Genomic DNA, 26544 nt, shown 5'->3' on the forward strand with positions numbered 1-26544 from the left:
GAATTAAATCAGTCTTCCCAACTGCCTTAGAGGTGGGTGCTGTTATATTTATTGTACAGGTGAGACACTGGACTGGGTGACTGCGGGCACCTGTTACCACAACTCTGTACTACTGCTCAAAAAAATGTGTATCGCCTCTAGAGCTGGACCCTGGGCTCTTCACTTTTGCTGACTCTTCCAGACATCACTACCTTGGCTCAAACTCCCCTAGGTTCTAATTCCCTCCCTCCACCATTTTCTTCATTGGTGACCCATTGCTTATCTTGAGCCAAGTATTAACATCTCTGGGCAGCTGTACTGGACACTCAGGTACACACCCCCCTTAGTATACTTCCTGGATCCCATACAGGCTTCTGCTTCAGCCCCAGCAAATTTCAAGTTCTTGTTTAGAACTCGTTGGCTGCCACTGTGAGCCAAATGTCCCTGTTCATCCTAGAAGCTAGCCTAAGTACATGGCACACTCAATAAACTTATTCCATGGATATTTGCTGGAGAGAAGATACCAGAAGCACATGTGCCACCTCATAGGCAAAACGTGACGCAGCCCCTTACAATCTGGGTCTTCTCCATACCCTTGGTTTTCCTGCCATTTCTAGGAACATTATCCTTTCCAGGTCACATTCAGGTCTGAGCAGAGAATTGCCATCCATTATTGACAAATGTTGATACTCTTCTATTTAAAAAATAGCTTTTGGGGGTGGGGCTGGGGTTGTGGCTCAGAGGTAGAGCACATGCCTGGCATGCATGAGGCACTGGGTTCGATCCTCAGCACCACATAAAGTAAAATAAAGACATTGTGTCCACCTATAACTAAAAAATAAATATTAAAAAAATTTAGGAAATAGCTTTTTTCTTTCATGACACCACTTAATTAAAATAAAATGGAAAAAAAAAGGACAATCCAGTATTGATGTGGAGAGTCAGTAGAGCACAGAGTACCCACAGGAACCCAGAGGTGATGGTGCTATGTCTAGGATGCAGACCTTCTGTGGCCCTCATGGATCTTGTAGTCTTCCTACAGTTGGCTGACTCCCTGCCCTTTCCCTCAAGCTTCATTGACAGATTTCATTTTTGCACACTGTCACTTAAAGAGCTTTATGACTCCAGGTCAGTCACCTCTTCCCATGCAAAATACTTTGGACCACAACAAATCAAGGCCTTTTGGCCTCAAGGTCTCAGAGCATCATCTATTTCCTGACTCTACCAGCCATGAGAAATTGGTGTGGATAGCTTTTGTATGTTTTTTTCCTCTAGAAGTCGTTTCTTTGGTCTCTTCCTCCCTCCTGCTCATAGTGTTAAGATACAGCTGAGAGCTGGCTGTCACTGGGCTCCTTCCTGCTGCTTTCCATGTCACAGGATCATGTCCATGTACAGGATCCTGGAGCTGACCGAGATCTCTGTATGTAACTGAAAACACAGAGAAGACTCGCAGGGGAACTCGGAGTCAACGTCTGAACCAGAACAAGTGGAAGTCTCTAACTTCTCGCTCATCAGAAACTGCTCATGGCTCAGCGGTTCCTTCTTAAAGGGCCTGAGAACTGGGGGGATGTAGGAATGGGGGTGTTCCCCACAGCCGCTGAGCTCAGAGCGGAAAGAAGTGGGTAGACTCTTCCTTACCATTACACAAAGCATCATGGGTCCTCGGATGATCCACCAGATTTTCTTATTTCCATTTGTTGCCCAGCATCTAAGGGCAAAGAACAGGCAGGAGAAGATGAAAATGAGACAAGGCTGTGTGTCCAGAGGCGGCACCCCTTCAAGCATTGTCCCAAGAGATGGGACAAGGGGAGAAGAGGATCAAAATCCTTTGTATTAGCATTGGTACTGTTGATGGTTCTTAACATGAAATTGCTCTTTCATGTTAATGGCCTAGCACATGGGTTCTTCTGGGTTTCTCCATGTTCATACAGACATAAATCCTTAATTAGAGGTTTCTCATTACTTCGCTAAACAGTTTATATATATATATATATATATATATATATATATATGCATATAAATATTAAATATATATATGTAAAATATACATAAGGCATTATTCACTTATGGGGCATATATATGGCACATATATGTGTATATGGGATGATATATGGTATATGTAGACATGTATTCAAATATACATATGTATAGATATGTATGTGGTTTGGGTGGTGATTATTTGGAGGAAAAAATGGAATCACATCATAAATGTTGTTTAGCAAGAGGTTTAAAATATCCATTGAGATTTAGTCCCTAAAAATCAAAAGATAATACTTAATTTGTTTTGTGTGTTGTATGTCATAATATTGTTTGTGTGTTGTCATAATATTCCACAAAGTAATTTTGCTACAATTTGTTCAATGATTCTCATTCTAATGGGCATTCGTGAATTTTTTTTGTTTCTGCTTTATTTTTTTCTTTCTTTCTAGGAACAAGGCCGTAATACCTATTGCTGGGCTATGTCTTTACATACCCAGCATCACAACTAACCTGCTCAGCATCTTTGTGGTAATTTGCCTGTGTAACTAAATGAATGAACTATTGACTACAAGACCTTTGTTTTACGTTATCTACATTCCTCAGTATGTTCTACATGGACAAATTGGGAAGAGTTGGATATTGTCTTTGGGGAAAATGATGCAACTCCCTATATTGGGGCATATCTGGGAATTATTAATTCAGGACAGATTAAAACCAAAGTAAATTTCTTACCCCGTGTTCTCCAGGTGTGCACGGGCAAAACCCCAGGGCACCACAAACAGCACAGGGAAGGCTATGGAGAAAACACAGAGAAACAGGGTTAGGAGCCGGTTGGCCAAACCTGCTTGGCTCCCACCCCAGTCTGATGGGCCTCAGAACAGCTGGTTAAAACTCAAAAACCCTACCTGGAATCATGGACAGGGAAAATTGGAGTGGCACAGGCCCATTCATTAATTTATAACAAGAAACCAGAACCCAGAGGAGAAGGGATTTGCCACCTGTCACAAAACAGTTTAGAATAAATCCAAGGACATTAATCAAAATCTCCTGAGTCATGAGTCCAGGTTACTTCCTATGAATCCTGAAGCATCAAATTCTCCAAAGTTTTGTGAAGGTATGGGTTCCACATCTGAATACTCATGGTCTTTGAAATTAAAAATATATATATACATATATGTATACGTACAAATACACACATATATGTATTGTATATACATATATTTTAGTTGCAGATGGACACAATACCTATATTTTATTTGTTTATTTTCGTGTGGTGCAGGGATCAAACCCAGTGCCTCACGCATGCTAGGCAAGTGCTCTACTACTGAGCCACAACCACAGCCCTCTGGGTCATATTTTTAAAATTAAAACAAAACACAAAATGCATAGACCGGATATTTGTGCCCTTCCAAAATTCATATGTTGAATCCTTCCTGTCAATTGACCATATTTGGAGTTAGGGTCTTTGGAGGTCAATAGGTTTAAATGAGGTTGTGAGGGTGGGGTCCTCATAGCAGATTAGTGTCCTTATAAAAAGAGACTATAGAGTCTGATATCTCCCTCTCTCTCTCTCTCTCTCTCTCTCTCTCTCTCTCTCTCTCTCTCTCTCTCCCCCATGTGAGGATACATCAGGAGCCAGCAGTCTGCAAGTCAGAAAGACAGCCCTCACCAGAACCCAATTGCTATGGGTGAGATCTGGCATATTCCCCAAAGGCTCCTGTACTGAAGCTTTGATTCCCCAAGGCAGTACTGTTCAGAGGTGTAGCTCTGGGGAAGTGAGTGGATCATGAAGGCTCTCTCCTCATCGATGGATTAACCCATGAGTGGATTAAATATTTGGTGGCATAATAGGGTGGTAGTAGAAAGTGCAGGCGGTGGGGTCTAGTTGGAGGAGGTAGGTCACTGGGGATGTCCCTGGAAGGACATTTCTCGTCCCCTACCCCTTCTTCACACTCTCATTTTTTTCCTGGCTACCTGAGCTAAGCAGTTTTCCTCCACCACACCTTCCACCATGATGTTCTGTCTCCTCCCAGGCCAAGAGCAATGGGGCCAGCCAACCATGAACTGAAGTCTCTGAAACTGTGAACCAAAATAAATCCTTCTTCCTTTCAGTTGTTTTTCTCAAGTATTTGGTTACAGGGACAGAAAGCCAGCATACTGACCATGCTGGACTCCCCAACCTCCAGAACCATGAGAAATCAACAACTGTTGTTTAAGACACATGGGTATTTTGTTATGGCATTAGAAGCAGAGTAATGCAGTTGAGAACAGCATAGGAGGAATATTAATTATATGATGCCACCAAAGACCTTTCAAATTTTTTAATGTGTTCATTAGCATACAGGCCCACACACACTTTTATTTTCATAACCTTTTATCATTGAGAAACCATCTTCCAGTTGGTTTTCTAACTGCAACAAAAGTCTCTATCGGGATCCAGTGTTCTAGTTGGTCCTCAGGAAAAGAGGCTGGAGGTCACGTTACTCACCCCAACCCACCACCAGGTATCTAGGCCACAGCCGCCTTTCAGGAAGTACCGTGGGCTCCAACAGTGCATGGAGGTAAAGACCTTCAACCAGCAGCCATAAGTGGTTGGCACCCACGCAGTAGTGCAGGAAAACCTGGACGGAGCGGCAGGAGGTGGACATCTGCAGAGGGCAGAACACCTGAGTGAGTGCTGGCTTTCCCAGCATCTGAACCCCAAGTGAGCAGAGAAATACCTCCCTGGACACAAACCCTCTCCCCTACTCTTCTCTCTTCTGGGCTTTTGCTGATCATCTCAAGGAGACAGCAATAATATAGAATGTGAAGTCTCTAGAAAAAAATTTTTAATATGATAAAGGTTTAATGAAAGAACAATTTATAAACTTTTAATCAGGTATAGGTAAACAATTAGAAAATAATACAGTACCCTAGGCAGAACTAGCCGAGATCATTATCCTCCTTAGGACTACAGTGGTAAAGCAAGGATAATAGAAAAGTCTCTTTCCTAGTCTCTCTCTATCTAGAAGAGGTTTTCTATTTATAACCAGTCCTATATGTGCATTTTTTGGTCAGACACATTTTTATTTGTTCTAATTAGCTATACATGACAGAAGAATGCATTTTGACACATCATTCATAAATGGAGCAAAACTTCTCATTCTTCTGGTTGTGCATGTAGAATCCCACCAGTCATGCAGTCATATATGCACATGGGGAATAATGTCAATTCATTCCACTATCCTTCTTACCCCCATGCCCCCTCCCCTCCCTTCACTCCCCTCTGCCTAATCCAAAGTACCTATATTTTTCCCCAGTCTCTCCCCACCTTATTGTAAATTAGCATCCGCATATCAGAAACAATATTCGGCCTTTGGTTTTTTGGGATTGGCTTATTTTGCTATATGTGCTTTTTTATAAAGCATCAGTTTTTATCATGGATGAAGTTGTATCCTTATTTTGAAACACCTAAGCTTTTTGAGTGTTTTGAAGTGATGGTTTATGATAAATTATAGAACTAGTAAATAGAGAAGCTTATGAATATCCTTTTGTCATATTTAATAGAAAAGAAGCACTTTGTATATGGGACTTTTATTTGTTCTAATTAGTTATACATGATAGTAAAATGTATTTTGACGTATTATACATACATGGAATATAACTTCTCATTGTTCTCGTTGTACATGATGTAGAATTACATTGATCATGTAATCATATATGCACATAGGGTAATAATCAAGAATATAAGCAACAATTAATGTTAGTGAAGATGTGGGGAAAAGGCACATTCATACACTGCTGGTGGGACTGCAAATTGGTGCAACCACTATGGAAGGCAATATGGAGACTCCTCAGAAAACTTAGAAACGAATCACCATTTGACCAGCTATTCCACTCCTTGGTTTACACCCAAAGGACTTAAAATCATCATACTCTAGTGACACTGCCACATTAACGTTTATAGCAGCTTAATTCACAAAAGCCAAACTATGGAACCTACGTAGGTGCCCTTCAACAGATGAATAGATAAAGAAAATGTGCTATATACACACAAGGGAATGTTACTCAGCCATAAGGAAGAATAAAATTATGGCATTTGCCGATAAATGTATGGAGAATATCATGCTAATTGATATAAGCCAATCCCCCCAAATCTGAAGGCTGAATGTTTTCTCTGATATGTGGATGTGAACTCATAATAAGGGGGGTCAGGGAAAAACAGAATTATTTTGGATTAAACAAAGGGGAATGAAGGGAAGGGAGGGAGATGGGAATAGAAAAGATAGTAGAAAAAGTCTTTACTACTATTGACACCAGAATAGAAAATTTGAACATAAAATTCATAATTAAGCCATAATTTAAAACCTTCCAATTCAGAAAACTCTTGAGTCCAAATGGCTTCACTGCTACAATCTATCAAACATTTAAGGAAGAAATAACATAAATCTTAAATGAATTCTTCCAGGGAATAGTAAAATAGGGAACATGTACCAACTTAAAAGGTCCACACAAACTTTATACCCAAACCTCATAAGAAAAGAAAATGACAGTCCAGTCTTTCTTACAAATGTCAGTGAAGACATGCTAAACAAAAACAGTTTTAGCAAACTGAATCCAGTAATATAGGAGGAAGTTTAATCTATCAAAACTTCATCTGGTCTATTCCAGGAATGCAAGGTTAGTTTAACAGGTTGCTGCTTTATTAGCATGATAAAAAATGATCTCCATAGATTTTCAATTTTCATAAATTTTCAATAATTATAAAAAAATTACAGTTATGGATCTAATCCAAAACGAGTGAAGAAAAAGAGTGAAAATACAAAATACCAATATCAAGATTTTGCTTACAGATGAAAGTTTTTCCCACCTGAGGACACGCGGTAGCCATAGGTGATCCTGTCTGCCTCTGGATCCCTTCAACTGGCCCACTCTTGAGAGGCTGTTGTATTTTGAAATCCCAGGCTACTTCTCTAGCCAGAGAGCCCCACCCACCTGCCCTCTGATTCCCAAGTCTCACCCAGCTGGTGGGAGGCTGAATTTGGATGGTGGAGGAGGGAAGGGGATTACCTCTGACAGATAGGACATCCACCCACTCTCATTGTCTGGCCTCTTGGAGTAAGAGTTATAGAAGACAACGTCCTTCACCAGCACAGCCAGGGCTTTCAGGATGAATGAAGCAAACAAGTTCATGTGGATGTAGTTGCGTGTACAGTGGAGCTTTCTGTGCAAAGAGGAAAACCAGTGTCACCCTCAGGAAAGAATGGCTGGGGCCATAAGGTCCATGCCTGACCCACCTGCATATCTACCACTAAAGACAGAGGTTCCTAGTGAAGGCTCCAGAGTTGGACCACTGGGGTATGTGATCTTACTTCTCTGTGCCTCATTTACTTTATCCATAAGGGTAACGATAGTTATCGTTATATAACATGTTCATTGTGCCAGGCCATTTTCTAAGCCATTCACTTGTGAGTGTCCTTCCTCTTTGCCATCACTGGAAGAGTGGGCAGTCTCATTACCCTGATTTCATAAATGATGCAAGTGAAGGAAGAAGGCTAAGTTGCCTGTCTAACGTTCATTAATTAATAGAGCTGAGATTTAAATCTAGAAACTCTGAGGCCAAAGTATGGCTGTCCAAGGCTCTACTGCCTCTGAGAATAAGAGCATTGGTCTCAGAGGCGTGGGGGAGAATTAAATCAGTTAATTCATGTAAAGTGCATCTCATCAGTGTCCAGAAAAATATCAGCTCATTTCCTCTCCCTGGAGTCTCCTGTTGGCTCTTTGTCATATAAGCTGATGTGACACAGTGCATTCTCAGTCTCTCTAACCAAAGGGACTCTTTTCCACCACTACACCTCTGGCGTAGCACATACCCCATCCTACTTTGGTTTAGGGCAATTATTATATTAAAGGAATTAAATTAAATTATTATATTATATTAAAGGCAGGTCCTTGTATTTAATAATGTATGCATCCTCCTGCATAACCAAACAATGGGACATTCAAGGGCAGGGACTGAGCCTTGCTCATTCTGGAGTCTGAGGCAAAACAGATCCATGGTCAACCTAGACTCAGCTGGCATTACTTCCTGTAGGGCTGAACAGTTATTTTATCCTGGATTGGTTCGGGGACTTTGGGAAGGTGTAAAGGGAGGTCACAGGTAGTCAGTGGGTAGAGGCTGTAGAATTGTCTCATGGCTCAAGAATTGTTCTCTCGATGGGGTAGATGGTCAGGACGCTGCTCCAAGAACCATAGAGCATTCTGGGGTTAGAGAGTCAGACGGGATTCTGACCTGGGGCTAGCAGAGCCCAGTGGGAGGTGCCCTGGAACTAGACCCACGTCATCTCCAGGGTTCCATTCCGTCTCTGGCCACTGGAGTTGAGGGCTCATTCTGCTGTGTAATATTCACTTGTGTTTCTTAACGGGCTGAGACCACTGGACAGCCTTTGAGGGCTCCCCAGTGGGTCTGTAAATATCTTACTTGGGCAGTCCCTAATAATGTGATTTAGTAAAATGCATCGAGGCTTTGAATTCCGAAAGACAGTACAAGCAAAAATGCTCAGACCCTGGCTCCATTACCCACGAGCTCTGAGCTTGGACAAGTTACTTTATCTCTCCATATTTCAGTTAGCTCACTTATAAAAAGGGAGCAATATTAACACTGACCTCTTAGGATCAGAATGAATCTTAACTTGAATTGGGAAGAGATTTAAAGTACTTGATGCATGTGAAGTGCTGGGAGGAAACAGTTAAGTAATTAATAGCTAAATGGAATTCAAAGATGCTGGGTTAAAATCCCAGCTCTACCATCCACTTGCCTTTGAAGGAAGTTTCTGAATCTCGTCTGTAACTATAATGCCTCTGATAGAGTTGTGGTAAGAAGGAGATGGGGTAGTGATGAGTGGGATCAGGGATCTTCGACTAGGGTGAGGGCACAGATGGCATCTAATGCAAAGGAGTCCTGGACTCATGGTCTAGCTGTGTGTCAGTCTGGTTTTATGGCCAATCACAGTTCAATGCCTCTCCCTGGCACTTAGATAACTCCTTTCTTCCCCTTCATCTGCAAAATGGGATGGATGCCCTGAAGACTCTTTCAGGTCCCTTCCAACTCTGAGGAACCGTGTTATCAGCCAGCCTAATCTTCCAGAGGCAGCCATTGAGCAAACCCCATGGTGCATGTCTGACTGTACATCTGTCCGTCTGCAGGAGTTTTACTCACCGAAGGAACAAAAGGAGGGTGAGAGCCAGGAAGAGGGAGATAAGGGAGAGGGAGTATCCCACCGTGTACATCAGCTGCAGAGTGGACAGCAAGGTGTAATTCTCCACCTGGACACAGAGGAAGAACAGATGAGGATCAAGACAGAGCCTACAACCCCCAAACCACATACCCAGGGCCACCGTGGGTCTAGGCATCGATTGAGATGCATCCAGGCTCCCCAACATGCCTCTACACCTCTCCTTTGCTATGCTTGTTGACATCCAGGCAGGGTGGCTTAGACTGCTCTCTGTCACATCTCAGAGCCCACCGAGGGTCTCACCCCATGATGAATGCACCAAGAGTCACCATATCATAACAGAATTGTGGTCTAGGACAAGAGCATGCCTGGGAAATGAGGACAAGCTCTTTTGTCCCTGGGAGTGCTATTCCTGGAGTCTCTGAGTCCTCCTCCCTAGAGGATTGGGCCAAATTTCTGTCTGGATGAATAATTTTTCATAGATGATTTTTTTGAAGTTGGCCCAATAGAACAGAGCCATGTTTTCTCTAAGTCCCAGGATAGCCTGAATGTGAACAGAGACTATTTATTAAAAATTCTGTGTTATTAAGCATGATTTTCCAATGGAGTCCCACCTTCTCCCTCAATCCTTTATGCATATTGCAGTTAAGATTAGGCTTCTTAATAACTTTCTGTGCAAACACCCACAGTAAATACTCAATATCTACCAAATTAGGTATTGAACTTCTTTGCATAATTTGTGATATGTCAGTATGTTTTATATTTATGCATGAACTGTACATACTTAAAGTCTAAAAGCTGATAAGTCTGGACAAATGAGTAAGTCTTTGATTTTATCACCACAAGAAAAATAATGAACATTCCCATAACCTCCCCCAAAAGTTTCCTCATGACCCTTTGTGATATGTCTCCCCTTGCCCCCATCCCTAGCTCATTGCTATTCACCCCCTGCCCAGGGAAATACTGTTCTGCTTTCTGTCATTAGAGATCAGTTTGTATTTTCTAAAATTTTATATAAACAGACTATTTTGACATGTTACTCTTTTGTCAGGCTTATTGCATCTGGAGTATTTATTTTGAGGTTCCTTCATGCCATACCATGTTTCAATAGTTTGTTCCTTTTTTTTATTGCTGAATAGCATTTCACTGTGAAAATACCACATTTTATTTATCCTCTTACTTACTGGTGGGCGATTGGATTGTTTTCAGTTTTGGGCTTTCACAAAGTTTTTATGAACACTTCTGGGCAAGTTCTTGTGTGGACATAGGTTTTTATTTCTCTCAGATAAATACCTAGAAATAGAATAGTGGAAGAGTATGGTGTATAGTTTAACTTCTTAAGAAACAGCCACAGTGTTTTCTAAAGAAGTGGTAGCAATTTACATTTCCATCAGCCCCATGTGAGCTCTTTTGCATTCCCCCAATACATAGTACAATAAGTCTTAAATTTTAACCATTCTAGTGGTATGCAGTAGTACCTCACCATGGCTATACTTTGTACTTTCCTAAAAAATATGCTCTTGAGAATCTTTTCATTGCTTAATTGCCATCTGTATATTTTACTGGGTAAGATATTTATTCAAATACTTGTCCATCTTTTATTTTTTATTTTTTTTAATATTTATTTTTTAGTTTTTTGGCAGACAGAACATCTTTGTTTGTGTGTGGTGCTGAGGATCGAACCCGGGCCACACGCATGCCAGACGAGCGCGCTACCGCTTGAGCCACATCCCCAGCCCTTGTCCATCTTTTAAATCGAGCTGTTTCTCTTCTTATTTTTGAGTTGCAAATGTCCCTTTTATAATCTAGGTTCAAATCTCTTGTCTTGCAAGTATCTTCTTTCATTCTGTGTATTTCCTTTTAATTTTCTTAGTAGCATGAGTTAGTGTTAGGTCTTCCTACTTTGTTCTGTTTCAAAGTCATATTGACTCTTACAGATTCGTATAAGTTCTAGAATCATCTTGTCCATTTTCACCAAAATTATTCTTGGATTTTTATTGGAATTGCATTGAAACCATGGGTCAGTTTAGAAAGATTGACATCCTAATTATTAAGTCCATGAACATGGTCTATCCCCCACTTTAGTTAAGTTTAAAAAATTTTGCTCAGCGAAATCTTTTGTCAAATATATCCTTACTTGTTTCATATTTTAATGCTGTTTTTATTTTCTTAATTTCAATTCTCAATCACTTGTTGCTAGTATACGAAAATACAGTTGATTTTTGTATTTGTTCTGTATTTCAAAAACTTGTTAAATTCACTTATTAGGATTAATAGTGTTCAGTGTAGATTCCTTGGGATTTTTTTCTATGGATGATCATGCTATATTTGTTTTTTTTTTTAATTTTATTTTTTTGGTGGTGCTGGGGATTGAACCCAGGGCCTTGTGCATGCAAGGCAAGCACTCTACCAACTGAGCTATATCCCCAGCCCAATCATGCTATATTTGAATAACAACATTTTTACTTCTTCTTTTCCAAATTCTATGCCCTTTGCCTCCTTCTTTGCCTGTTTTTCTCTCTCTAGGATCTCCAGTACAATGTTGAATAGAAGTAGAAAAAAAATGGAATAACTTCCTGGTGAAAGATATTAAGGGAAAATGGTCACTCACCAATTAATATGATGTGAGCTACAAGTGCCTTTTATATTGATTTTCTGTGGCTGCTGTAACATAGTACCACAAAATTGATGACTTAAAATAATATGACTTAATTCCCATAGTTTTGGTCAGAAATCCCAAATCAGCTTCAGCTCATAACAAAGTGTTGGAGGCTGCAGAAAATAATCAATTTACTGGCAATTTCTATGTCTGTATTTATTTTCTCTGGCTCTCTTTCCCATCTTCACTGTCCACAGTGTAGCATCTTCTCTCCTCTCTGATAGCACTTTCATCCTTAATCCTACTATTCCCCTCTCCTTAGGACACTCCTGTTTACCATGGGCCCACCAGGATCACCCAGGTTAATCTTCCCTATCTCAAGACCCTTAACGTAATCACATCTGAAAAAGACCTTTTGATATATAAAGTAAATGCTCACAGGTTCTGGAGATTAGGACATGGACATCTTTAGGAGGCCCTTATTCAACCTACCATGGCTTTATCCAATTGAGAAATCTCCATTCTCTCCCTTAAAGAGTGAGAATTTTTATCATGAATGGAGGTTAAGTTTTGTCAAGTGCTTTCTGTTTGTCTATTGGAAAGAATCACCTAGATCATCTTTTTTAGTCTGTTAATATGATGAATTTCATTGATTAATCTTCAGATGAATCAGATCAACAAGTTGCCTTCTTGGTTTAAGTGCACTTGGTCATGATATATGAATTTCATGTTGTTGGACTCAGTTTGCTAAAATTTTTCCAGGAATTTTTGTGTATACTCCTGAGGGATACCAGTCAGTAATTTTTTTTTCTTGTAATTTTCTGTCTGATCTAACGATGGCCTCATAAACTGAGTTGGGTTGTATTTCTTCTTTTTCAATTTTTTGTATAGTTTGTGTGGAACTAGTATCATTATTTTGTCCTCTATTTCTTCCTTAAATTTTATCAGTTTGGACTTCATGAGCTTTAAGAATCTGTTACTAGGTATTAAGATTTAGGATTGGGGCTGGGGATGTGGCTCAAGTGGTAGCACACTCGCCTGGTATGCGCGAGGCACTGGGTTCGATCCTCAGCACCACATAAAAATTAAAAAAATAAAGATGTTGTGTCCACCGAAAACTAAAAAATAAATATTAAAAAATTCTCTCTTTCTCTCTCTCTCTCTCTCTCTCTCTCTCTTAAAAAAAAAGATTTAGGATTGATATGTTCTCATGGTAAATTTGTCTACTCATTATTATAAAGCATCTCTCTATAATCCTAGTAATATACATTACTCTAAGAGCTCTTTTGTCTAATATCAAAATAGCCATCCCTCCTTTCTTCTGATTAGTATTTTTTTTTGGATGGAATACCTCTTTTTAATCTTTTAAATTCTAACTGTAACCTGTAAAGTAAATGTTTTCTGGATAGCATGTACTTGGGATTTGCTTTGATCTTTCTTCTTAATACAACCTGATTTAGAACATTTATATTAAAGGTGGTTCTTTATCTGGTTGAGTTTAAAACTATTGGGTTTCTCTCAGTCCCATTTTTTAAGTTATTTTTTTCTCCTTTTTCTGGCTTTTTTTGTATTAGTTTTTAATTCTATATTTTCTTTTTTGTGACATTAGTTAGTGACTTTTTATTCTTTGTGATATGTGTGTGTGTCTTTTATATATATATATATTTAATCCAGTAATCCCATTTCTAGGAATCTTCCAAAGGATATACTGCCACAAATATGAAACAATGTGTACATAAAGGTTATGGCATTATTGAGAATAAAAGATTGGACATAATCCAAATCACCATAGAATAGGGCTGAGAAAACTGTTGTAGATACATGATGTGAAGTACATACAAGCAGCTGTGAATACATATTTCTATAAAATGATATACAGTGATTTCCAGGATATGTTGTTAAATGGAAAAAAAATAAGATAAATAGTAAGGTATGTTGTACAGGATATATATATATATATATATATATATATATATATATATGGAAAAGGGGAAACAACATGTTTACTTATTTGCTTAGTTTTGCAACAAGAAACAAGTTATAATTATAAAAATGATAATAAATGATATAGAAAATACAGAATAATAAACAAAATAATAATAGATAATAATAATAATAATAATATGATACAATGATTAAAAAAAACAAAGAAAGAATAAGCCAGAAAATAATCAAACTGATTGCTTATAGGGAATAGGTAAGGATAGGGTGGAGGACATAGTGTCAAGAGTCAGAGATCTTTTTTATGTAGTTTTGGCTTTCAAACCCTGCCAATATTTTATGTATTAAAAATAAAATTAATATACAACAATGATTCTGCTAAGACAGAAATGAGGAAAACCATCCCATACCACTCACAATAGCTTTTTAAAAATATTAGAAATAAATTTAACTAAGAGATCTCTACAATGAAAACTAGAGAACACTGAAGAAAGAAATTGAAGAAGACCCCAGAAGCTAGAAAGGCCACCCATGTTCATGGATAGGAAGAATTAATATAGTTAAAAAAGGGCCATTCTACCAAAAGTAACATACAAATTCAATGCAATCCCCATCAAAGTACCAATGACATTCTTCACAGAACTAGAAAAACAGTCCTAAAATTCACTTGAAAGAAATAAAAGATCTGGAATAGCCAAAGCAATTCTAAGCCAAAAAAGCAATGCTCTAGGCATCACAATATCTGACTTCAAATTACACTGCAGAGCTATAGTAACAAACACCACATGGTACCGGCATAAAAACAGACACATAGACCAAGAGAACAGATCAGAATACACAGAGACAAAACCACACATCTACAGTCCTGATCCTTGACAAAGGTGCCCAAAACATACATTGGAGAAAAGACTACCCTTTTAACAAATGGTGCTGGGAAAACTGGTTATCCACATGTAGAAGAATGAGACTAGACCCTTATCTCTCACTCTGCACAAAAATCAACTCAGAATAGATCAAAGACCTCAGAATTAGACCAGCAGCTATGCAACTCCTAGAAGAAAACAGAGTCAACACTCCAGCATATAGGCACCGGCAACAAGTTCTCAATAGGACCCCTCAAGCTCAGGAAATAATGCCAGGAGTTAGTAAATGCAATGACATCAAATTAAAAAGCTTCTGCATGGTCAAGGAAACAATTAGGAATGTACAGACTGGGAGAACTAACTACTCTTCTGACAGAAGATTGATATCTAGGATATATAAAGAACTAAAATCTAGAATCTAGAATATATAAAGAACTAAAAAAATACCCTAAATAATGCAATTCATAAATGACAAGTAATTTAAACACACACTTTTCAAAAGAAGAAATACAAATGACTAGCAAATACATAAAAATATTCAACATCTCTAGCAATCAGGGAAATGCAAATCAAAACTACACTGAGATTTAATCTCAGAATGGCACTCATCAAGAATACAAACAATAATAAATGCTGGAGAGGGTGTGGAGAAAAAGGAACACTTTTACACTGTTGGTGGGACTGCAACATATATATGTGTGTGTGTGTGTGTGTGTGTGTATGTGTGTGTGCATATATATATGTATATATACATACACACCTTGGCTAGTTCCATAGTTTGGCTGTTATGAATTGTGCTGCTGAAAACATGGATCTGCATGGATCACTACAGTATGATACCACTCTTTAATTCTTTAAGAGTGGTACAACTGGGTCATCTGGTGGTTCCATGCCTAGTCTTTTGAGAAACCTCCACACTGATTTCCATATAAAGATTAAAGATTATATATATATATATATATATATATATATATATATATATATATATATTACCATTATGGAAATATAAAGATTTATATTTATATTTTATATGTATGTCAAATATAAAGATGTATATTCCATATAAAGATAAAAGACATATATATTACCACTATGGAAATCAGTGTGGAGAATTAAAGAGTGGTATCATACTGTAGTGATCCATGCAGATCCATGTTTTCAGCAGCACAATTCATAACAGCCAAACTATGGAACTAGCCAAGGTGTCCATCCACGGATGAACAGATAAAGAAAATGTGGTATTTATACAGAATGGAGTTATAGAAAAATGAAGTTATGGCATTTGCAGGAAAATGAGTGGAACCTGAAACCATTATGTGAAGCAATTTAAGCCAAACTCAGAAGGTCAAAGGTCTTATGTTTTCCTCTCATATGTGGAAGCTACAGAGGAAAAAGGAAAAGAAAGGTGGTAAGGCAGAGATCTAATGAAAATCAAAGGGAGATCACTAGAGAAAAAGGACCAGGGGGCAGAGAGAGGGAAGGGAGACGGGAAGTGCTGGGGAGTGACATGGGCCATATTGTATTATTATATTGTGTATGTACAAATATGTAACAGCAAATCATTATGTACAACTATAGTGCACCAAAAAATGTAGAAAGAGAAAAAATAATAATCAAATCAGAGAAAATGGTGAAAAATCCTTAACGCTAATAGAAACAAGCGAACATAAGATAATGATATGGAGAAAATAATTATTTCTAACAATATGATCACAATATTCCATGCTTGGGATATAGCCTAGGGACAAAAATAACTGCAAAGAAATCTCAAAATGTACCAAGTAGGTTTATATTTTCAGTTACATTTTTGTTATGTATATTTTTCTATTTGTTCTTTTTAGATCTACATGACAGTAAATTGTATTCTGACATGTTATACAAACAGGTAGTATAACTTCCCATTCTTGTGGTTGAACATGACGTGGAGTTACACTGGTTGTGTATTCATATACCAACATAAGAAAGTCATGTCCAATTCATTCCACTGTCTTTCCTATTCCCATCCCTCCTCCCTTCCTTCCATTCTCCTTTGTCTAATCCAGTGAACTTCTATTCTTCCCTTCCAACTTATGGTGTGTTAGCATCTACATATCAGAGAGAACATTCAGTCTTTGTTTTTCTAGGATTGACTTATTTCACTTAACATGATAGTCTCTAGTTCCATCCATCTATTGGCAAATGCTATCATTTCATTCTTCTTTATGGCTGAGCAATATTCCATTCAGTGACTATTTTAACATCTTAATTTTGAAACTATTTTGTATGCATTATAGGAAAAGACAAATAAATAATTATGATAATGTTATTCGGAAGCAAGACTTCACTGAAAAAGATACATAAATACAAAGTAAAAGAAAGTTTTAAAAAATCCTAAATATCATATTTAAACTAGAATTGTCAATATGAATCTTGATTTAATTTTTTCCCTTAAGTCTATATAACAGATTTAACTCTGCACAGTTGTAATAGTAAAAAGCACACCTTAGTACTTAGGCCTTGAGTTCTAATGCCATTTTTCCACTTAAAAAAACTTAAGACCCCTTTAAGAAGCAGCAGATTCTACGCCTAGAGCAGGGAAATCCAAATGAGCATAGACCACAATGTGTCAAGAAATAAGCAGGTGCTCAAAGAATAACAAGGTTATTACTAAAGGGTACTAGAGCCAGTTTGAAGGGATTTCACTAACTAAACCTAGAAATATCTTTTTATATACTGGGGATTGAATCCAAGTGCTCTTAATCACTGAGATACATCCCCAGCCTTTTATTTTTATTTATTTTTTAATTTTTTTTATTGGTTGTTCACAACATTACAAAGCTCTTGACATATCATATTTCATACATTAGATTGAAGTGGGTTATGAACTCCCAATTTTACCCCAAATGCAGATTGCAGAATCACGTCGGTTACACATCCACAATTTTACATAATGCCCTATTAGTAATTGTTGTATTCTGCTACCTTTCCTATCCCCTACTATCCCCCCTCTCCTCCCCTCCCCTCTTCTCTCTCTACCCCATCTACTGTAATTCATTTCTCTCCTTGTTTATTTTCCCATTCCCCTCACAACCTCTTATATGTAATTTTGTATAGCAATGAGGGTCTCCCTTCATTTCCATGCAATTTCCCTTTTCTCTCTCTTTCCCCCCCATCTCATGTCTCTGTTTAAAGTTAATCTTTTCTTCCTGCTCTTCCTCCCTACTCTGTTCATAGTTGCTCTCATTATATCAAAGAAGACATTTGGTATTTGTTTTTTAGGGATTGGCTAGCTTCACTAAGCATAATCTGCTCTAGTGCCATCCATTTCCCTGCAAATTCCATGATTTTGTCATTTTTTAGTGCTGTGTAATATTCCATGTTGTATAAATGCCACATTTTTTTATCCATTCATCTATTGAAGGGCATCTGGGTTGGTTCCACAGTCTAGCTATTGTGAATTGTGCTGCTATGAACATGGATGTGGCAGTATCCCTGTAGCATGCTCTTTTAAGGTCTTCAGGGAATAGTCCGAGAAGGGCAATAGCAGGGTCAAATGGTGGTTCCATTCCCAGCTTTCCCAGGAATCTCCAAACTGCTTTCCAAATTGGCCGCACCAATTTGCAGTCCCACCAGCAATGTACAAGTGTACCCTTTTCTCCACATCCTCGCCATCACTTGTTGTTGTTTGACTTCATAGTGGTCCCCAGCCTTTTTTTAATTATTATTATTATTTTGAGACAGAGTCTCCCTAAGTTGAATAGGGACTTGCTAAGTTGCTGAAGCTGGCCTCAAACTTGTGATCCTCCTGCCTCAGCCTCCTAAATTGCTGGGATTATAGGCACACACCACTGAACCCAGTTAAATCTAGAAAATTTTGAGCATCAAAAAGAGTAATGATTACCAGCAAATAAAATAATTTGTAAGTTGAGTCACCAAAAACAGGTGGTGAATGGGTGAGATCTTAGCAAAAGAAAGGAAGCTAATAAATAGGAATGGTAGGACTTAATTGATTCCTGCAGGCATCATTGATAAAGGTTGAAACTCTGCTAAAAGTCTGTTAAGGAAAAAGATAAACACGTGTTACAAAAGTATAACCCCACAAATTATCCACAAGTACAAAATGAGAAACAAGGTTTCTCTACCTGGACCAAGTGATTGAACATCACACCATTCTCATGCCTTATCTACCATATTGATCAGGAGGTGTGATGTCATCCAAGATACATAGCACTTGGGAAGATTAACTTGCATGTCATCAAACTTCTAAACCTAACTTCTGGTTTACAGGAAATACAGAGGAGGGAGGAATAAGTTTAATGACAGCCCAAGAAAACAAACAAATCCAATCCAGATTATGGGACATTCTTTAAAAAAAAAAAAAAAAAGGTCTCTTCAACAAACCTATGTCATGTGTCATGGGAGAAAAAAAGTAGGGCAGTCTGTTCTAGATTAAAAGATACTGCAGTATAGAAAGCTAAATGCAATATTTGAACCTGAATTAGGTCCTGGCCCAGGGCAGAAAAACTAGAAAAAATTGGGGGAAACTTGAAGATGGATATAACAGATGATAGGATGTATAGGATAAATGGAGTTATGTGAAATAATGCTCTCAATCTTAGAAGATAACTGATTAGTATTTAGGGGTGAAATTTCATGAGGTCTGCAAACTTCAAATGTTTCAGAAATAGAGAAAGAAAGCAAAAGCGAATATGGCCAAATGTTTAACCTATTTTGAATCTAGATAGTGCATATCTTATTATTTTTTAAATTTTTCTACACGTTTAAATATTGCAAAATAAAATGTTGGAGGTTATATGTAGATATATTAAAATAACCTTAGAAATTAAAATTAATCATTAAAACGATATACTATGTATTAAAATTATATCACGTGCATACATATCTATTGATGTATGTGTATAAATTAAATTCTGTATTTAAGAATAGAAATTACTCTTAAAGGGGCAAAAAAATCAGCTTGAAATAAGGCAAAATAATGATTTACTTCCATACTACTTAACACAATTCCATAGTAAGGAATCTAAACATACTGGTTAATGCTTATGCATGTACATACGCACACACAAGATCTTCTTGAGGAGTGCCACTTAACATGCAAAGGACCCCCATTAGCTGGGAGAACATAACATATTTTGCTTGCCAAAACTCTGAAGGAAAAAGATTTACTAACATTGGCCTTTTTTGGGCAAAATTTCAACCCACTATTAGAAATACAGGTAAACATGGCCAGAAGGCTTTTTTTTTTTAAGTATTTAAATTCTTGGAAATACAGCCTTTTGCAGAGGAGAGGAGACTATGCCCTTTCCCTCACTTTTCTAAAGAAAGAAATATTTACTTCCTGCCTTAGAAATGCAGTTTTCAAATATTGTCTTGCTGTCCCCAGGTGCTGACTCAGGAATCATGGAGACCTGAGCGGAGTTCACACCTGCTGGTAAACTTGATTCTTAACTTTGGTAGTTGATCTATAAAAATCATCTGGGGAACTTGAGAACCAGTGTGGCAGGTCAGTTGACTCAGAATGTGTGAAACCCTTTGGTCAGCACTGACAGTGTGCCTACTGTATGTAAGGGCTGTTGTGCACCCCAGTAAAAGCCTAAAGGTATTCAAATCTGACTATTACTTTCTAACTATTCTCAAGATAGCTTACAATACAGGAAGGAAGATAGGAAATAAACCCAATTTGCTTAATTCAAGGCATACAATCAGCATGATTTTGGTGTTTTAACAAAAGCTAAGCAGATTAATTAATTAATATAAACAAATTGAATGCAATTCAACAGCAGGTGTCACTTTGATCCCTTTAAGAGGTGTGACCTGTCACACAGTAAAACTACCTATGGAACACAGAATTCTGTCAACTCAAACCAGGTAATAAAGTTTAAAAGTGGTTTAGAAAGAATTTCCTGAGGACGTGGAAGATATGTTGGAAGGGAGGTGAAAGAGGAAAAATATCACCTGGTACATGGCGTGGTCCTACTGGCTTGTGAGAGCTGGCTGGTCACTTTTCAGTGAATCAGTGGGAAAACAACATTATTAAAAATTAAACTGTCAATTTGTAATGAAATAAGTATATTAAAACCAAAAGCGCTAAATACTCAAAATTAGTCACTTGTTAATTATTTTTCTGCATGTCTGCATGTCTGCGTTCAGTGCCATTGGGGTAATGTTGTTGTATCTGCCTGGAGGAAACACTCATGGTGCTGGTGAGCACCTCTCTCCTTTCTCTGAATCCAGTGGTATCACATTGGCAAGCTGAAGTCAGCCCTGGTCATGGTATTTACACCCCAGGAACTGGCAAATATGAGATGAGAACCTTTCTTTTTCCAGGGGTAGAAGCAAGTAATCAACTGTCAAACATTTACTAGCACACCTGCACTACTGGTATGGATAACCCAAACAAACCAACCTCTGGTCTATAGGCAACCATGTCCCCTGAAGGGGGAACCCCTACTTTAAAAGGTCAGTTTCTTTCTTTATTGTGAAAGTTTTATTCTTTTGTATTAACCTTGGCAATGGTTAACCAAACCATTCCATTTATTACTAGTTTTGTGTTAAATTCAGATATAGGATCTTCCTTAATATGTATTATAAAAGTTTCTGAACATGCAGCAAATTTAAAAGAATTTTATAAAGAGTACCTGTATACCCACACTCATTTTCTGCCATGAAACTTTACCTGACATCATTACATTTCACCTTCTATTCATCCCTCATATACAGATTTTTTAAATTACTTGCCAATGTAATGGATATTACTACTTAGAGAATATGGTGTATTAGAGGATCTAATTATTTAGTATTGTTGTTCTGATTTGAAACATCTCAATAAGTACTTGATTTTAGACTTAAGTTGGAAACAATGAAAACTATTGAGATATTTAAGAAAATTTAAGACTCATCATTTAACCTTTGGTGTATTCAATGAACTAGAATTATTTAAGAGTTAAGAAAGATGTGTTTGTTATAATCAATATTTAATATATTTAAAACATTTCAAAGCATTTCATATGTACAAATGCAGTTCAAATTTTAGAGCATTTAAATAACTAGTGTTTAAGTGTCAACAAAAATAAAAGATCTCCTTAAAAGTATTAAAACTTAATCAATTTATAAATAAAATAATAAAGTACATAAGTTGACCTTAATAATGCCACAGAAAATTAGGTTTTTGATATTTGAAAGTCAAATGAAATATTACATTAAAAAAAAAAAAAACAGGCTGGGATTGTGGCTCAGCAGTAGAGCACTCACCTAGCATGTGCTGAGACCCTGTGTTCGATCCTCAGCACCACATAAAAATAAATAAATAAAATAAAGACATTGTGTCCAGTTACAACTAAAAAATAAATATTAAAAAAAAAACAAATAAGCAGTCAAAGCAGAGAAGCCACTATAATAGACAACAAAAACAGAGATTGATAGACTGTTTAAAGAGTTGGTCACCAGTCTGTGGTTTTATTGGGAGGTGGTGAAACCTTTAAGAGGTGGGGCCTAATGGGAGGAAGTTAGGTCACTGAGGCTGTGCCCTTGAAGGGGATACTGGGACCCCAGCCCCCACACCTGTCCCTCTCTCTTTTCTTCCCCACTGCCAGGAGGTGAACAGTTTCTTTCACCATGTGCTCCTGGCATTATGTGTTGGACCACCATGGGCCAAAAGCAATGAGGCCAAGCAACATGGACTGAAACCTCTGAGTCAAAACAAATCTTTCCTCTTTAAAAGTTGATTACCTCGGGTGTCTGTTATAGTAACAGAAAGCTGACTTATGGTTTAGATGTGAGTTGTCCCCCAAAAGCTCATGTGTGAGACAATGCAAGAAATGATTGGGTTATGAGATCCTTAACCCAATCTGAATTAATCCCTTGGTGGGAATTAACTAAGTGGTAACTGGGGACAGGTACGGTGTAGCTTTTTCTCTTCCTCTCTCTCCTTCTTGGTGTAATGTCTTGAGCCCCTTTTCTCCACCATACTCTTCTGCCATGATGTTCAACTTCACCTCAAGCCCCAAGGAATGGAGCCGGCTATCTGTGGACTGAGGCCTCAGAAACCATGAGCCCCCAAAATAAACTTTTCCTCCTCTAAGTTTTTTTGTGTCAGGTCTTTTGGTCACAGCAGTGAAAAACACTGACTAAAATGCTAACAAACAATCCATACAAAGAGGGCATTACCAGCTCCGTCTCATTCATGAGTGGAGAGAGGCTAAGTGGCTTCCCCAGATAGTGTTTCTAGAACTGAACTCTTTGCCTTTCCCTGTCCCCCAACTTTAAACTATTAAAATACCTTGAGTGTTTGATAGGAGAACATTCAAATGATTTTTTAAAACCTACAAAATTTCAAAATCCAATTAAATGATGAAAAAAGTCACAACTTAAGGGATAGGGGAGAAGAGTGCTTTGCAGGCTCAAGTTAGGATAAAGAATAAGGTAGGGAAACATCTAGAACCCAGGAGAAATTGAAGGAAAGGCCCCTCTCTTGCTATGCCTTCTATCTCAATGAGGGGCATTTCAGGGCTGGGGTTGTAGCTCAGAGGTAGAGCGCTCGTCTACCATGTGTGAAGCACTGGGTTCGATCCTCAGCACCACATAAAAATAAAATAAAGATATTGTGTCCACCTATAACTAAAAAGTAAATATTTAAAAAAATTTAAAATGAGGAGCATTTCAAATCCCCCCACACATCCAAGTCAGACACCTGAGATCTCAGTGCCCCGAGGAGAGCTGGGGAAGTCATTCCAAGCACAGGAAGAGCAAATGGAAAGTTTAGGACCAACGCTGGAAGACCCACTTCCCTCAGGATTTCGCAGCACACACTGGTAGTGGGAGTCCATCTGCTCTCTGACCCTGGCTATGTTTTCCCTTCTGTCAAGAATGTTCTTGTTCTCATCCTTCCCACAGCCATCTCCTTCCTTCCCACCCTTCAGGGCTCAGGTTGGCCAGCCTCCCTTGTCCCCAGTCTATATCAGTGTCCCCCTCTTCTGTACGCCTGGGCATCCCCTTCTTCTGTACCAGCCGTTATGGGGCCTCTCTGCCCCCTAAGACTCTCAGCTCTTTGAAGTCAGCATCTGCATTTCAGCCACTGTTTATTCCTAGTGCAATACCCGAGCACACAGTGGGCCCTCAACTCATGTTTATGTCTGGTCTATTTGAAAGAAACAAGAATGTGGCCCAATCCTCAAGAATATCAGTAATAATAAGTGCTGGCGAGGATGTGGTGGAGCATCCTTTCCTCACTTATTCACTGTTGGTAGGACTACAAACGAGGATAACCACTTTGGAAAACATTAGGGAGATTCCTCAAAAGCCTAGGAACGGAACCACTCGAGGCCTCAGCTATTCCACTCTTTGGAACTGGAATCAGCAGACTATACGATAGTGACACACACACATGCCAATATTTATAGGAGCACAATTCACAATAAACAAGTTATGGAAACAGCCAAGGTGTCTGTCACAGATGAATGGAAAAAAAGAAAATGTGGTCTGTATACACAATGGAGTTCTACGCAGCCATGGCAAAGAATGAAATCATATCATTTGCTGGTAAAGGGACGGAACTGGAGAACATCAGGCTAAATGAAATAAGCCAGACTCCGAAAGTCAAGAGTCGAATGTTTTCTCTCATGTGCAGAAGCTAGACAGAAATAAGGAATTTAAAGGGGGCAATCTTATGAAAAGAGAAGGGAGAACAGTAGTGCCCAGGAAGGGAACAGAGGGAGAGGGAGGGAAGGAGGGCAGGGGACTGGCCTAATGATGCTAAGTGCACGTGAGAAGATATCACAATGGATCCCACTTTTCTGTGTCAAGTATAAAGCACCAATTTTAGGAAATAAATAAATAGTAGGAAAACTAGTTGAGTAGAGAAGGGAGGAGGGTAAGAGGAAGTACTGCGTATGAAATGGAACAAGTTATGCTGTGTGCCTATATGAATATGTCACATGAACCCACTATGATGTATAAATGTAATGCACGGCGAATTTTTTAAAATTGGACCCTAGGCATCCTCCTCCTCTCTTCCATGTGCTCCCTTGCATTGGGACTTGAAGGAAGGTGGACAGGATTTGGACAAACAGGAGATCTTTAGGGAGAAAGGCAGGAGCCCAATGAGAAAGTAGAGAAGAGCTGGGCCTGAGGGGACTCCAGAACAGGATCCTGCAAAGACAGCACACACAGAGACGTCTGAAGCTCGGATTCGTTCATTCCTCTGGCTTTTACTGAGCTGCCAGGATGATTTGCTGAGCAGTTACCACCCTGGATCCCGGTGATAGAGCAGTAACTCCTACTTAGAGCTTGCTGACTTCATGTCAGATTTACTCCTCTGAAATTTATGTCTCTTAATGCTCTAAATCCTCACAACCATTGCCTGCAGCAAACGCAGTCGCCGTGGGATGGGCAAGGTAGCAGAGGCACAGAAAGGCGAAGTGATTGGTGCCAGGTTCACAGCCTGAAGTGACGCCCAGATATGAAGTGCCTGGCTATGCCGTAGGGCTGTCGGACCCGAGGCCCCACGCCACAACTCCTGGATGTGCATTCTGATGAGTGGACTGGATAATAAATAAGCAAACATGGGAGAATTTCAGGGCATGACCAATGCAATATAGGAATTCCACCAGGGGTGTGGTGGAAATGTGGTTCAGTGGTAGAGCACTTCCCTAGCATGTGGAGGGGCCTGGATTTACCCATCACTGTGTGCACACACACACACATACACACACAAATGGCAGAAAGTGACCATGGAAGGTCTGGATTGGGTAGTCATGGACGACTCCTTTCTGAAGGAGAGAACTGAACTAAAATCTGAAGGATGAGAAGGAGCCAAACACAGGAGAGCTGGGGGAGATGATCCAAGCACAGGGAGTGGCAAGTACAAAGGCTAGGACCCACTTCCCTTGGGATTTCACGTTTCATCTTATTTATGGGAGAAATTTCATGGCTGCTTATTAATGGGAGAAATTCCACGGCAGGTGCTGCTTTGCGGGGTTGAGGACTTTCCCTTGCCAGGTTGGGGTGAGACAACCTGTGGGAAGGCCCTTTCTGTGGCTCCTACAGCTGAGTGCCCCAGAGGAGGGTGGTTTGGGCCTTGGGCACCTTATCACCAAGCCGGACAGACTCACGTTTTGTTTGAAGCTGTGGTTCTCGGAGCATTCGGAGTCATCCTGCCAAATATCTGTAGTGTTCACTAGGGTCTGCCAAGTTCCCCGAGCCAAGCAGTGTCTGTAGGCTCTTCCTGAGCTCTCTGAAAGTAAACAAAGCTCTAGAGGAAAGGTCAGAACACACAGCCCATTCCCTGAGCATGCTGGAAGGCCTTCACCCTGGCCACAGAGCTGTGGAAAATCCCAGGGAAAGGGATTTTTTTTTTTTGTTTCCCCCTTTGGGAGCTCATTAGCATCCTTACTGTTTATTTGGGATAGAAAGAAAAACATGACAGCCTCTCGATTTCGTAACAAACCATGATCCACTAATGTCTGCTGTGTTTACCCGAAGTCTCCGGAGTTAGAACAGTCCCTGGTGACTCAGAGATGTGATAACCCCTGGAAGGTACAGCCCAGCTGGGAGACACTGACCTGGGCTCCTGCACTTGCTCAGTGGTGCATCGCTTCCTGATACCCAATGGGCATGAGGCGGACAGACCAGGGCTGAAGCCTGATGTGTCACCTAATGAGTGGGTGTCCTGAGCCCAGCCCTCCCTCTCTGTGCCTGCAGGTTTCTTCATCAAGAACTAGAACCATCATGATGCCACCCTCTGGATTTTGAAGGAAGATTAAATGAGTGTGTGTGTGTGTGTGTGTGTGTGTGTGTGTGCAGATGATGGGCAAATTGTTCTGTCCACACTGAGTGCTGTTGTAACTTAGTCACATCTACCCCAGGAGCACCTTCTGAAGCTACTACTACCTGGAGGGCCAGGATCTGGACTTGCAAATGAGACATGGAAATCTGCTGGAGTTTCCTAGACCAGACCCTGCACATCACAGTC

The 26544-nt window shown here is 39.2% G+C and overlaps 1 protein-coding gene across 1 annotated transcript in view; it reads right to left on the reverse strand.

Annotated features, from left to right (window-relative positions):
* Positions 1-26544, reverse strand: part of GLP2R (glucagon like peptide 2 receptor) — a gene marked incomplete at its 5' end in the record, with an annotated part of 87196 nt that overhangs the window by 36853 nt on the left and 23799 nt on the right. The window contains 6 exon segments of the mRNA XM_081269939.1: positions 1618-1687; positions 2692-2752; positions 4448-4607; positions 7009-7162; positions 9158-9264; positions 25685-25806. Of these exon segments, the coding sequence (XP_081126065.1) occupies positions 1618-1687; positions 2692-2752; positions 4448-4607; positions 7009-7162; positions 9158-9264; positions 25685-25806 (674 nt within the window).

Source organism: Spermophilus citellus, assembly GCF_964194105.1.
Source record: "Spermophilus citellus genome assembly, chromosome: 17".
NCBI lineage: Eukaryota > Metazoa > Chordata > Mammalia > Rodentia > Sciuridae > Spermophilus > Spermophilus citellus.